The following is a 13,831-nucleotide window of genomic DNA, read 5'->3' on the forward strand; positions in this document are numbered from 1 at the left end:
AGAGACGGCGCTCGCAGCCGACCCACTTCCTGTTGCGGAGGAAGTGACGATTACTAGGCTGGCGCGCGCTCGACCAATGGCTTGACGAGAGACCGCGGGTCCTGCCTCCGAGATCGAAAACAGACGCTGCTAAAATCTCGGAGGCAGAGCTACGTGATTTATCGTGATTTAGGTTTGCAGTGGCCACCGCAGCTAGCGCTCGCAGCCGACCCGGGTTAACCCGGGTCGGGAAGAGTAAAGAGGAGAGTGGCAGGAACCAGCTTCTCGGCTCACGCGGCAGGCATCTAGTAAAGGAGGCGTTGCCTTGACGCAGCCGAATACACATCGAACGCAGCGCCGCCAAAGAATTTTTCGTCATTGCGCGCCCGACTGGCAAGCATGCGCGCCCCATCCGTTGGCCTCACTCAACCGTTTTCTAGTACACTGTAGGGCAGGCGGCAGCAGCAGGAGAGCGACTTTGGTCACAATGCCACAGTGCTTTGATAGAATAAATAACTGCTTTGCAAGGATACCTCAGACCATCGTCAGGCACCCCGCGGTCTGTTCCATTATCAGGTCCTATAGTCCCCGCAGTCCCCGTTTCCCAAGCGCCGGTGCTACCGCAACGCATCTGGAACGAAGGCGAGAGTACTCGGAGTTTCGCAAGATTACATGTTCGTCTGCTGACACTTAATTGTAGGAACAACCATAAAGCAATACCTCTGCCAAGCGCTCAAGTTAAGTGCACTAAGGAGAGCTTCACTCGGTAAGTTCACTTCGAGAAATCTGAACGTCGAGACTGGAGTGACGGTGTCACTCGCAGGAGCGTGCACTGCCGAAGTGGTGATCGCGCGAACTACTTGTGCTGCAATCGCGTCTTTCGTCACTTCTGTCGCTTCTGGTATCGCTTGTGCTTCCTCGTCTGTATACATATCGATGGTGCTGCTTTGCCGCTACTGTGGTCATGCTGTTGGTGTCGTGTGATGTGCGGCGTTTTTTTTTTTTTTTTTGCCGCGGAAAAGTTTGGCGCAGAAGTGCGTCGACGTCTCACAATAAGAAGTTTCCAAGGCTGCTTCAGCGGCCAGATGCAACGTGATGCTGGTGCTCAATATGTTTATTCGCAGCGGGACGACGGCAGAGAGTGACAGTCACCCTTTTCACGGTGATCCCGTGGGCGCTGCCATGTTTAATCACGTGGTGACGCGTTCATTGCTTGCCTCAGCTGCCTCCGTTGCCAGCGTGTTTACAATAGATGCGTATGATGCCAGTGTGGCATAACAAATCTCTGTTTCGGGCGACGTCGTAGGCGGCGACTGGGTGAACGACACGTAGCTTTGGCCACAGAAAGAACATGAAAAAGAGCTTTTGGAGCTGATTAAGCTGTCCAAACGGCGCGAGCAGCGTATATGGTGCTTCTAAAAATGGGGCTAAATATGTCTTCCATTCTATCCAAACTTTCCGCTCATGAATTGAATCAGGGTTAGTGTGTTTCGGTACTTTATTTGTAAAATATTTTAAAGCAGCGGCTTGTCACATTTCTGATTCTGCAAAGTCTGTCGGTTCTGCAAAGTCTGATTATTTTCTGCCTCATTGCTCATGGGTATGCTTAATTGCGGTATATTTATTATTGCTGCGCACACCGCTTGAAACGTAGCCGTTTTGTACATTTAAATACCTTGTAGCAAAGATATCTCTAGTTACTCTTGTGGACTTTCACAAAACATTCAGCTTTGGCCATTTGTGTGCTGTCGGTGTAGTCTGTCATTTATTGTAAGTATATGGTTCACATATATTGAAGTGTGCTTATTGACATGTTGGCGATAGAGTGGGCGTAAGATTCCATGCCAGTTAGGGTAGATGTGTGTAGATACTGCATGTGAAACTTGCTATGACAGGAAGCAGCACTACCTCTTTTAACATCTTTTAACAAGTGGTACTCACTGTTGCCGACATTCCAGGACTGAGGACCTTTCTTTAAAGGTTAGAGATACTGCAGTGGTGGATGAGCAAATACCTGTATCCTCGAGGAAAGCCATACATTTCAAAGCGCGAGTGACATGTACTGACAGTTGCAGCAGTGGTTCACCAAATTGGCCACACAGATTAATTCCATTCCTTAATATGCCCATTGCTATTTTTGCAGCCAACTATTGCACAAGTCTTCAATCCAACACGATTGGAGCGCAGTGCATTTGCAAAAACTCAGTTGCATTTCTGACAGCTGATTGCACAGAAGAAAGGTAGAAACGGTGATGACTTTGTATTCGTGCGCTGTCGCTGAGGCCACATGCGGCTTGCTGCCGAAAGTGCCATCTCATTTCTCTAATTAAGCCGCACATACGAAATTGGCCTTCATTAACAAAAATGCAAGAAACTGATGTCATTGTTCTGTCGACTGAAAATAGGATACGCATACGGTACTCATTCTTACCTGCTGACTGGTAGTGAACCTCTCCTTTGTGATAGATGTGGTGAGAGGCTGGCTGCCGTCTTAGTGGAGTGACGGGAAGCAGAAGCTGAACAAAAAAAAGAACACTATCCTATAGCGTACCGATGCCACATGTCCCTTCGTCCGGTAAATTTTTTACAAGATGTCAATTTACTGCGCATTATAAGCCCACGATATTCGTAGCACATGCTCTCACGAGAGGCTCATGCTCTGAGAGTAGCAATGTGTGTGGCACAACTCTTCCGGGCCACTGTGCTTAAGGGCCTTGGACAGGTAATAGTGCTACTTGTAGCGACATATCTTAGTATATCACTTCTTCATAGTACACCCTTTTCCAGAGCATATATCATGTATCAGTGTTAGTTTTATTAAGAATATATGCACTTTCCAAAGAATATTTTTTAGGCTTCTATACTGTTGTGTTTGATCCACTTCTCGATGATCATTATTCAGCAACGGCAGTTTCCTATTATAGCCTTGGCGCCAATAAACCCCAATCATCATCATCGTTGTTTCTCTAGAACAAAGTGCTCTACGGAAAGGGTCAGTATATGGAAACACATGCTGTGCTGAAAGAATGTCTCACAGACAAGTCCGATGTGTGTGAACGCCATGTTGAGTACGAGAATCTATATTTTCATTCTTAAGAAGAAATCTATCTTGATTCCTCTTGGAAATAATGGACACTGGTTTACGGCGCAATGGATGACTTAATTATTCTCGGTCTTCACGAACACAACTCGAAGGCAAGAAATGTGATGTCAAAGCGAAGCTGATCAAGAGACAGAGCTCAAGTGTTGGCAGGCACTCTGGCGTAAGCTTGTAGGGATGCGCTTCATGTAGGTTTTAAAGCAATTGTGCTTCGAATATTGTAGTGCTTGCTTGCAAAATATGCGCTACTGACTCTCATCATCAAGCTCGTGACCCTGGTTTTACCTTTTGTACTCTGAAAGCTTGAACTTATTGAAGACGACACCACATAGCAGCGATATGGGGATCGTTTTCAGGAGGCAATTCGTAGGTGGAATCTCCTGACTTATGGAAACTGTTGTCCATGAAGAGTAGCGCACCTGATTAGCTGCATGAAAAGCTACAACAAATTCACAAAATCATATTTCGAGCGGCTATACTACCCTCAAAACCATAACTGAAATTGTCCTTAGAGAAAATTAAGCATGGACAGGTGTGCATAACATATCAAGGCAAAATAAGACAGTGACATATAAAATCATATGTACACTACAAACTGTGGTGCACAGTATATACAAAAGCTTGTGAATGTCCTCTTTGGCTGCAGAGGCAACTTTGTTCGACCAAGCCTCCGTACGCAACCTTCAAACAAATACAGAAACATGTATGGGTAAAATGAAGAAAAATGCCTGCGGCTTCAAATGTACGTGATTCTCGACCCCCACAAGCCTCTTTACAAAGATATGAGGTCGTTGAAAACCATCCTGGGATCTTCACCATTATTGAATGCGTACAGAATCAAACATTAATTCGTTACACACTTGAGAGTATAGTTTCCTTTGATTTATTCTGGAAAACCCCAGTCAGACTGGAGAAACCATCTGTGAGTGTCTGCATTTGGATGGGATGATTTCTAACTGTTGACATGTATAATACAGTTTTATATGATCAAGCGCATGCACTTGACTAAACAAGAAAAAATAAGACGAACGTTTACAAAGCACATGCATTTGAACCACCAGAAAGTAATGAGAAAATTATTTTGAAAAAGGGTTGCGCATGCAAATGAAACACGTCACAATGTTCGTTGGCAATTTTGTTCATAGAAAAGAAAATCCTTTGAACATTGAATTTTCAATTGTTGAATCGGTTGTTGCCACTTCCTGCCGATCACATTGAACATTCATCTTTTTATATGCATGAGTGACATGTAAAAATTGCATGTACAAATTAGGTTTATTAGACGCGGAACAGATGTGGTGGCTCATTAATTTCAGTTTCCAGATAGGTGTTTAGTTTGTAGCAGTAAGTTTGCAGAAACTCCACTGCAGTTGTCTAAGTATGCATACTATAGTGTGCGTAAGCGTATAAACCTAAATTTGTTTGCCTACGCCCAAATTTCATGTTGGCCCACTCCTAAATAGGTTTCTCCAGGCATCTGCTATGGAGCACTATGTATCCCTCTGGATATGCAAAAATCTGATCATATGGTTTTTCTCTCGGAACAGTTCTTTTTTTCCGTTGTTCCTTGTCACTTCTAATGCTACCAATCATCTACATTTACACAATTAAAATGATTAAATGCGTTAACTCCACAAACTATGCATTTTTCTGCAGATACAAGGCATTTCACTTTTTGCGTGACAGACAGATTTTGCTAGGGTACTTGCCAAAGAATACTTTGTTTAGCGCAAAACGACAGAGACAAGAAAGACGACAGGACAAGGCGCTACTCTCAACTGACATCATTTTATTGCGTCACTCCTTTATAGACCGCTCAAACCAGAGGAACATGCGCAGTGAGCACCATGCGGTGGAGCCACCAAACATCCGACCCCAAGAGCGCACTCATGCGACAGAATCCAAAAAACCAAATTCAGCGCTGTACAAGGTTAAGGAAGGCACACTAATGCACTGTGACCCCAAAGACTGAATGAAAAAAGCTTCCGATAACTCTCGGGCGGTGGTGTCACGGCTCTTTTTCAAAATCGTGGTATCACGAAACATGGGTTTGCACTTGCATGTTTTACAATGCTGAGCCAAATGGGAACCTGTGCCTGTTGGTATGGATCGCTCATGTTCTCTAAGGCGCTCGTTAACACAGCGGCCTGACTGCCCTACATACACTTTGCCACATGACAAGGGAATCTTATAAACCACACCGACTCTGCAATCTACAAACTTCACGTGGTTCTTTTCACAATCAGGTTTTTTACTTGTTTTAGAAATGCGGCTGCACAACATTGACAGTTTCTGAGGAGCGGAAAACACTACCGGAATTTGATATCTAGTGGCGACATTCTTTAGATTGTGAGCCACTCTGTGGCAATACGGCACAACTTCAGGCCTCTTCTTTTGTATGATGCGGTTACTTTTGTGCCGCTTCCCTTTCAGTTTCTGAAGCAATACCTCCGAGACTGACGTCACCACCACACTTGGGTAACCAGCAGCCTGCAGCCTATTTAACTGAGCAATGAAACTCATTTTCGCAGAGTGATGACAAGATTTCATTAAGGAAGATTCTAAACACATCAAAGCAATGGCGCGTTTCACAGTCTTTGAGTGCGCAGACGCGTAAGGTAAAAGTTCCTTACGTGCACGTGGCGAATACATCCAACAGGCGTGGCCTGTTTGTAAGGAAAGCTGCAAATCTAAAAACTGGAGTTTTCCGTCCCTAGATAGCTCATGTGTGAAAGTTAATCCTTTGCCATTGTCATTGAACAGAGTTAAAATATCAGCTACCGTCACGGAGCAGTCATTGTTAGTCTGTTTCATCACAACAAGAAAATCGTCAACATATCTAAAAATTTGAACTGAGTCATTGTTTAAGGCACTCTTAAGAGCGCGGTCGACAAACGATAAAAAGATATTACAAAGAGCAGGCGCCACACATGAACCAATACACACACCATTTTTCTGGATAAAAAGGTTGTTTTCGAACTGGATAAAAGTTGCACTTAAATAAAATTCAAGAAGGGACATGAAACTTTCCGAAGACAACCCGGTCACATTGCGAAAATCTACCTCGCCACTTTCTTCGATGCACGTCATCACACTGCGAAATAGCTCATCATGCGGTATTGAATAGTAAAGATCTTCGACGTCAACAGAAAAAATGTCAGCTACTGAATGGTTGTCTTCCAGAAAGGAAACAACATCGAAAGAATCCTTTATGGCATAAGGATCGTCAATAGTTAAATGCTTCAATTGTTTTTGCAAAAAGCGGCTAACCAAAACCTGCCAACAGTTGTTTTCACTGACTATTGTACGGAAAGGCACGTCCTGTTTGTGCGTTTTTGCAGTGAAAAAAACCTCTAGAGCAAGTACCTTACATTGTTTTACATTTTTCACAATCTTGGTGAGGCCCATATTTTCCAACAAAGAAATGGCTTTGCGTTTTACCTTCTGAGCTTTCTCATTTGCCAGAATGAAGTTCTTGTTGACAGCCTCAATGGCTTTTTTGTTGAAGACAGCAGACGGAGCTATCACAAAACCGCCCTCTTTGTCACTGAGTAACAGCCGAAGTTCATTGTCTCTAAAGAAAGATACTGTCCTTTTGATCACAGCTGTCGAAGGTGGTGCTCTCCCGGTGACGGTCCTACGAAGGCAGTCCACCCCATCGAGGAGGCACCGCATGTTCCTCTGGTTTGAGCGGTCTATAAAGGAGTGACGCAATAAAATGATGTCAGTTGAGAGTAGCGCCTTGTCCTGTCGTCTTTCTTGTCTCTGTCGTTTTGCGCTAAACAAAGTATTCATGGATTCGCACCAACTAGCCCGCCAACGCATTGTGCTGTACTTGCCAAAGAATGCTTATGCATTAAAGTAATGAGAGGTGGTTAGCGTACTAACAAAGGAGTAGCATTTGGCCACCTTATGATCTTGAGCAGCATGCAATATGTTCGTCATATTGCTGATTATGTACAGGAACTCATCTTTATTACACATGTTATGAATATGCTGCCAGAAAAAACACTGAGTACACAAATGTGGTGCTTTTAACTAGGTTAGTTGGAAAGCAGAATTGCCAAGCCTGACCGCTGATTTGCATTGTACAGCTTCAGGCTTGAGGTGCCAACTACATGTGTATGTCGAGGTCGGTACAGGGAAGTTTTGTTTTTCACATTAACCTCTGTATAAAAATTTGAGCGGGCAGCTAAACTACATTTACTAATGAGCAAGTGGTTCAGGTTAGGTGGGGGAAAACAATGCATGGCAGCAAGCATAGTACACAAAGCACCGTGTGTGAAGAAACATGTGACTGCAAGACACCCTAACAGGTATCGCTGAGCTTAGTGTCACAAGTTGGCAGCACCGTGCTTCCCCTTATCCTCTGTCTTCTGGATTGGATTGACATGGCTTGCTATGTGCTTGCGTGTGCCTTCGCTCATCGCTTCTTTTCTTTCGTGTGAATTAAATTGGCACGGCTCGCTACATGCGTGCAGTTGCAGTTGCCTGCTTTTTGCACTGGGCTTTCAGTAGATCACTCGCTTCTCACGCTTAAAGATAAAGTGAGTGCCGGCTAGCGTAGAAGTGCTTTGGCACAGGCTTGCTTTGTATGTAAGCACACAAGAATGCCAAAAAACATTCATGCCACCAAAGGGTCCGAAAACTATGTTATTTTTCTTTACTTTGTGATGTACCTCGCCGCGCCATCACTTCTAAGAAGCACAGGAAGGTCTGAAGGCACACAAAAGAGCGTGCAATGTTTATTCTCGGCTGTATATGTAACCCTGTGAGGACAGCGCCCAGTGGCTTTCGGGGACACAGATAAAGGTGCAACAGCATAAAGCATAATGCAACTCATGCTCAATAACAGCGTGCAAGCACTTATCAGCAAAAAGGCATCAGCTTGTTCGCAGCCCGAAAAGAATGTAGTGTTCTTCTTGAGAAGGTCAGTCAGTGGATGGGTGATATCCGCAAGAAGTTTAGCAAACTGATGAAAATAGGAGCACAGGCTCGTGAAGCTACACAAATCTTTTGCTGAGCAGGGCACGGGAAAGTTCTTGACAAGATGGATCTTATCAGGATCAGGATGTGTACTGGCAGCAGTGACAAGGTGGCCAAGAACTTTGACTTTGCAATGTCCAAAATGGCACTTAGAAGAGTTAAGTTCAAGGCCAGCCTCCATAACAACTTTAAGAATATCAGCCAAGCAACTGAGGTGTAGAAATGTAGGGGAATATACGATGGACATTGTCCAGATAAGAAACTGTTGGACCACTTATAGCCCTGAAGGATAGAGTCCATCATTCTTTCAAAAGTTGCTGAGGCATTACAAAAATCATTACAAAGGCATAACCTTAAAATGTAAATTCCGTCCGGTGTAACAAAAGCAGTATTGTAAAACACGGGATAGTTGGTGCATTCTGTTAAGAAAAACCAGTCTCTTTCCTGTCCTGTATGCTTCCTGTGTGCATCTTCTTTTGGCTGGTTTTTTCTCAATACAGTAAAAGCAGTCTTCTCATGGTCATGTTCATCACCGGAAATCTGCCAAAGGCCAGATTGGAGGCGAAGAGAAGTATTTCCATCTGTGAACACAGTTGAAGGCATCATCAGTCCACAGGACAGAGGGTGCATATCCTTTTTCATGATCTGGTTCAGTTGACAGTAGTTGACTGAAGATCGCCAGCTGCCATTCTTCTTTTTGACCAGGATAACCAGCAATGCCCAAGGACACAAAGACGGCTGAATTGCACTTTTCTTTAGTTTCTTGTCTACTTCAGCATGGATAACGTTTCATTCTTTGTGAGACGCGCGATAAGGTCTCCTGCAGATTGGACTAATATCACCAGTGTCATTCTTATAAGTTACAATAGAAGTCTGTCCCAGCGGGCGATCCTGCAAGTCAGACATCACAATAAGACACCAGCATGGGACAAGGACCTGTAGCTTGTTTGGTAAGCAGGTCTTCAGCAATGATCTTTGAAGATATGTATGCCAGGATCCGACGTAGCGGAACCTATCGGATAGCAGGTAAATGAAGACAAGTATGGACCATCTAATACAGAGATAGCCGTGTTGTCGATGGGAGAAGCGTTGCCGAGCTACATGCCTTTCTGGACAAGTTGTGTACCTTAACCAAAATTTTAAACGGCAAGAAATATGCAGTTATTGGCAATAGTCACAATGGTATGAGGAATGACAACTCTGCTTAGCAGGAGAACATTGAGATTAGGAATCTGCATTTAGTCATTGTCTGGAAAAGATGGGAAGCATGTCAAAGGCATATACATGGGAGCTTCAGGTGGCAACCATACGAAGTCTACAGAACATAAACAAGGCTTAGCTGATTTTGGAGGACACCAGCGAATAGGCCGCTTAAGTTGGAGGAGGCCAGCACTGCAGTCAATCAGTGCTGAATAGTTCGAGAAATAGTCGAGGCTGAAGATCAAGTCACGGGAACGCTGCTCAAGAACAGCAAATTAAACAGAAGTGTTGAAACCAGCAACATTTACTCGGGCAGTGGACATAAGAAGGATAATGGGCGTTGCTCCGTCAGTGACCCAGATAGCAAGAAATGCGGCAGGTGTAAGAACTTCAGATGGCTACGAAAGTGTTGCTCATCACCGAGATTAGGGCTCCAGTATCAAAAAGCACTGGAACAAATAAACCATCGACTTCTACATTGACCATATTGTGTCTGGTCAGCAGGGTCAGAGGCTTTGGCGGTGAAGTTGACAATGCAGCATCCACCTCCGGGAGCTCCATCCTTTAGTTTTTCGAAGGTATATGCCCAGGTCAGAATCACGCCCACAGGTGCCAGGGCTCGGGTGACCTGGACGGGCATAGACTTTCAGGCAAACGGGACTGGTGACTGCTCGGCGACAGTGGTCTATCACACCGTGTGGTTGTACCGTCAAGTGTCGTGCAGGTTCATCTCAACTTGCAGCTGGAGATAGCAAAAAATGCTATTTGGACGAGGCCTGTTCAAGAACGGCATCGATGACCAACATTTGCGACAGTATCGGGCAATGTGCCCAACATGACGACAAGTGAAGCACAAAGGTTCGTTCAACAGTGTTCGCCACCCTGTCATGTTGCGAGAGCCTCGAGGGATCTACTGATTTTTGGTATGCACGAGCGAAGGACGTGCGGATAGCCTGGAACTGATCATGGTACATACTGAATGCAAGCCGATACTAGCGAGTTCTTGACACACAATAGCCTGAACAGTGTGAACCATAGGAGTGCATGTATCAATTACAGGTGGGTATCGAGCTGCAGGACACATGGCTTTCAACTTCCTCTGCACAATCTTCGTCAACTGTTTTGAAGGATGCTGCCGGCGAAGGAGAGTCCTGTCGGTCATCACAAGAGGATGTTGCAGCCGTATTGGGAAGCCATGCAAATGACTGATGCGATGACTTTTCACTTGCTCAAAACGCTTGCATTTCGTGATAATATCATTAACCAAAGTACAGTTCTTACAAAGGAGTAAATTGAAGGCATCATCAGCAATACCTTTTTAGGTGTTAGGTTTAGGTTAGGTTAGGTTAGGTATTCGTCTTATGTTTTTTAGGTGTTAGGTACGGTAAATGGCTGTGAGTGTAGGTTATGGAGGTCCAGGATTGTTCTCAATTTGAAGAGATTAAGATATAATTAGTTAAGAGGAAACAGGCTAGCCAACCTAGTCATAGTCAGGGTAAAAGTAGATGACAAGACAAGGGTAATTGGAGATAAGTTCGAGATGCCTCCCAGGGCCATTGAAGAGTGGCACATACTCAGTGAACCAGCATGGCATCAAAAAGGTTTGTTGAAGAGCAGCACATAGACAATGTTACATGCTCCCTCAGCAGTTACAGTTGCCTCAGCACAGCAGCCAGGTGCTCTGCCCATTTGGCCATAGACTACCCAGTGGCCAAAGTTGGCAGGAAAGAGCTTAGGTGCATGCATGCATGCATACATACATACATACATACATACATACATACATACATACATACATACATACATACATACATACATTCTTTCTTGCATTTATGCACACACACAGGGAGCTACCCCTAACTGGATGAAATTCCTAAACAATGCTGTTTTATTTTAAAAAAAATTTTGGCAAGCAATGTAATGTGTAGGGTACGTAACCGACGGCCTATCGGGGTTATAGAATAAGTACCAGCTGAACTGATGTGTCATTGTGCACAGCAGAAAACTAGGTAGTGTGATGAAATAGAAATTTTGCAAGCACATAATAGTATCAGCTGGCACAAGACATGGGGATCTTAGAGTGGACATTAAACAGGCCGATCATGATGACCCTAGTATCTTGCAGTCTATTTTCATTATTTGGACTACACCGATAGCTTTAGAATATATCATGACTAGCTGTGTCTTACCAGTACTCACGTACGGGGCAGAAACCTGGAGGCCTAAGAAAAGGGTTCTACTTAAATTGAGGACGACGCAACGAGCTATGGAAAGAAGAATGATAGGTGTAACATTAAGGGATAAGAAAAGAGCAGATTGGGTGAGGGAACAAACGCGCGTTAATGACATCTTAGTTGAAATCAAGAAAAGGAAATGGGCATGGGCAGGACATGTAATGAGGAGGGAAGATAACCGGTGGTCATTAAGGGTTACGGACTGGATTCCAAGGGAAGGGAAGCGTAGCAGGGGGCGACACAAAGTTAGGTGGGCAGATGAGATTAGGAAGTTTGGAGGGTCAACATGGCCACAATTAGTACATGACCGGGGCAGTTGGAGAAGTATGGGAGAGGCCTTTGCCCTGCAGTGGGCGTAACCAGGCTGATGATGATGATGATAGGAAAAAGTGTCTGACATATGTTCAACTGTCATAATCCTTTCACAGAAAAGAGGTTGCTTTGCTTTGGAGTAATCACTGTGGTTTACCACCTGTAGCCTTTTAGGAATACTGAAACGAAAGGGTTATATTGTATTCCATATCTATGCATTCTAAAGTGCCCCTGCATTTATTCTGTTGTATTTACCTCATTTCAATGCTGTAACAGGACTGCAATCACCCCAATTATTTTCTGCAGGCTTCACAAATTCGATGAGCCTAGCTGACAGCGTCCCTGCCAAAATGGAATGCCACACCCCTTCCATGGTCGTCGGTCAGGTCGAGGTTGGCATGCAGTGCAGCTTGCCTCTGGCTGACAAGTCTGTCGGGTGCTGCTTCAAAGCATGGAGCGAGTCTAGGAGCGTACAGACTACAGAGACTCTGGAGCAGTTAACCTCCACCTCAGGTGGGCAGTGACTGGCACTTCTCTTACATTTGCTTGCGTGTGTGAGCATTGTGAATGGCCAAGTCTGAGTAGCTTGGCATCACTTGCTAAAGTGTGTGTGACATTCTGCTGCCGAGGACAAATTAGCAGGTTTGCGAGCCTTGTTTGCATACTGATTGGAGCAAATGCAGAAATAATGCTGTGCTGATCACATTGAAGCAACTAAGATGGCAGAGTTCAATTCAGAGCCCTCATGACTTGACGTTCTTGTAGGCCTGAAATTGCTCTGTGATAATGTTACATCCTTGAGTGTCTCATTTATGCTTAAAGTGGTGTATTTGTGTAAGAACGGGAATAGAAATCCAATGCAGAATGTCAGTCAACCTGCTGTTTAGGCTGAACAAAATTAAAACAAAAATCTTTTATGCAGTTAAGGATACTACAAAGAAGATATACTTTGTTTTATCAATGTGCTAATTCATTAAGGGAGGCAGAAACCACATGTGAACTGTCGGGAATCTTTTCTAGGACAGCTTTGAGTCACGACATCCAACAGCACATCGGTAATGACTAAGCAGGACTAGGCATATGCATCAGTTTGGTAGCGACCATCCGTCACTTCGTTGTAGAGTTGTGCACGGGCTCGGGCCAGCCCGAAAGCCCGGACCTGGCCCAGCCCACGGGCCAGTCTCGGGCCATTTGGAGATTCTCTCATTCGGGCTTAGGCCGGGCCCGGGCCAGGCTTTCTATATCTCGGACGGGCCGGTCGGGCTCCCCGATCTCGACTGCGTACCTGATGCGAAAGTATGCTTGTCGTTTTGCATGTAGGTACAGCAGGAAGTGCAATGTATTTATTCATCAAAAATGAAAACAGTCTCACAGTGTACCTAGACTCGCCACGGCAGTTAGGCTGGTTTCACCGTCACTATATACGTACATACATATATACGTACATACATATATACATACATACGTACGTACATACATACATACATACATAGATACATACATACATACACACATACATACATTCTTGATTGCACGAATGCACACACACACAGAGCTACCCCTAACTGGATGAAATTCCTAAACAATGCTGTTTTATTTAAAAAAACATTTTGGCAAGCACTGTAATGTGTAGGGTACGTAACCGACAGTCTTTCAGGGTTACAGAATGGGTACCAGCTGAACTGATGTGTCATTGTGGACGGCAGACAACTAGGTAGTGTGATGAAATAGAAATTTTGCAAGCACAGAATAGTATCAGCTGGCACAAGACATGGGGATCATAGAGTGGACATTAAACGGGCCGATCATGATGACCCTAGGATCTTGCAGTCTCTTTTCATTATTTGGACTACACCGATAGTGTTAGAATATATCATAGAAAAAAGTGTCTGACATATGTTCAACTGTCATAATTCTTTCACAGAAAAGAGGTTGCTTTGCTTTATAGTAATCAATGTAGATTACCACCTGTAGCCTTTTAGGAATACTGAACCGGAAGGGGTATACAGTCGCTGACCGT

At 44.4% G+C, this 13,831-nt stretch overlaps 1 protein-coding gene across 3 annotated transcripts in view; it reads left to right on the forward strand.

Annotated features, from left to right (window-relative positions):
* The first annotated feature begins 333 nt into the window (after positions 1–333).
* The window catches only part of LOC129386812 (uncharacterized), a 43,508-nt gene continuing 30,010 nt past the window's right edge, over positions 334–13,831 (forward strand). The window contains exons 1-2 of one of the 3 annotated variants that reach the window (XM_072289715.1): positions 334–745; positions 12,118–12,324. In XM_072289715.1, the coding sequence (XP_072145816.1) occupies positions 12,132–12,324 (193 nt within the window). In that variant the 5' untranslated portion in view covers positions 334–745; positions 12,118–12,131. Of the gene's footprint in view, positions 746–12,117; positions 12,325–13,831 lie in introns of those variants that run through there. The other 2 variants (XM_072289716.1, XM_072289717.1) reach the window with 2 other exon arrangements.

This window comes from Dermacentor andersoni, chromosome 8, assembly GCF_023375885.2.
Source record: "Dermacentor andersoni chromosome 8, qqDerAnde1_hic_scaffold, whole genome shotgun sequence".
NCBI classification, from domain to species: Eukaryota; Metazoa; Arthropoda; class Arachnida; order Ixodida; family Ixodidae; genus Dermacentor; species Dermacentor andersoni.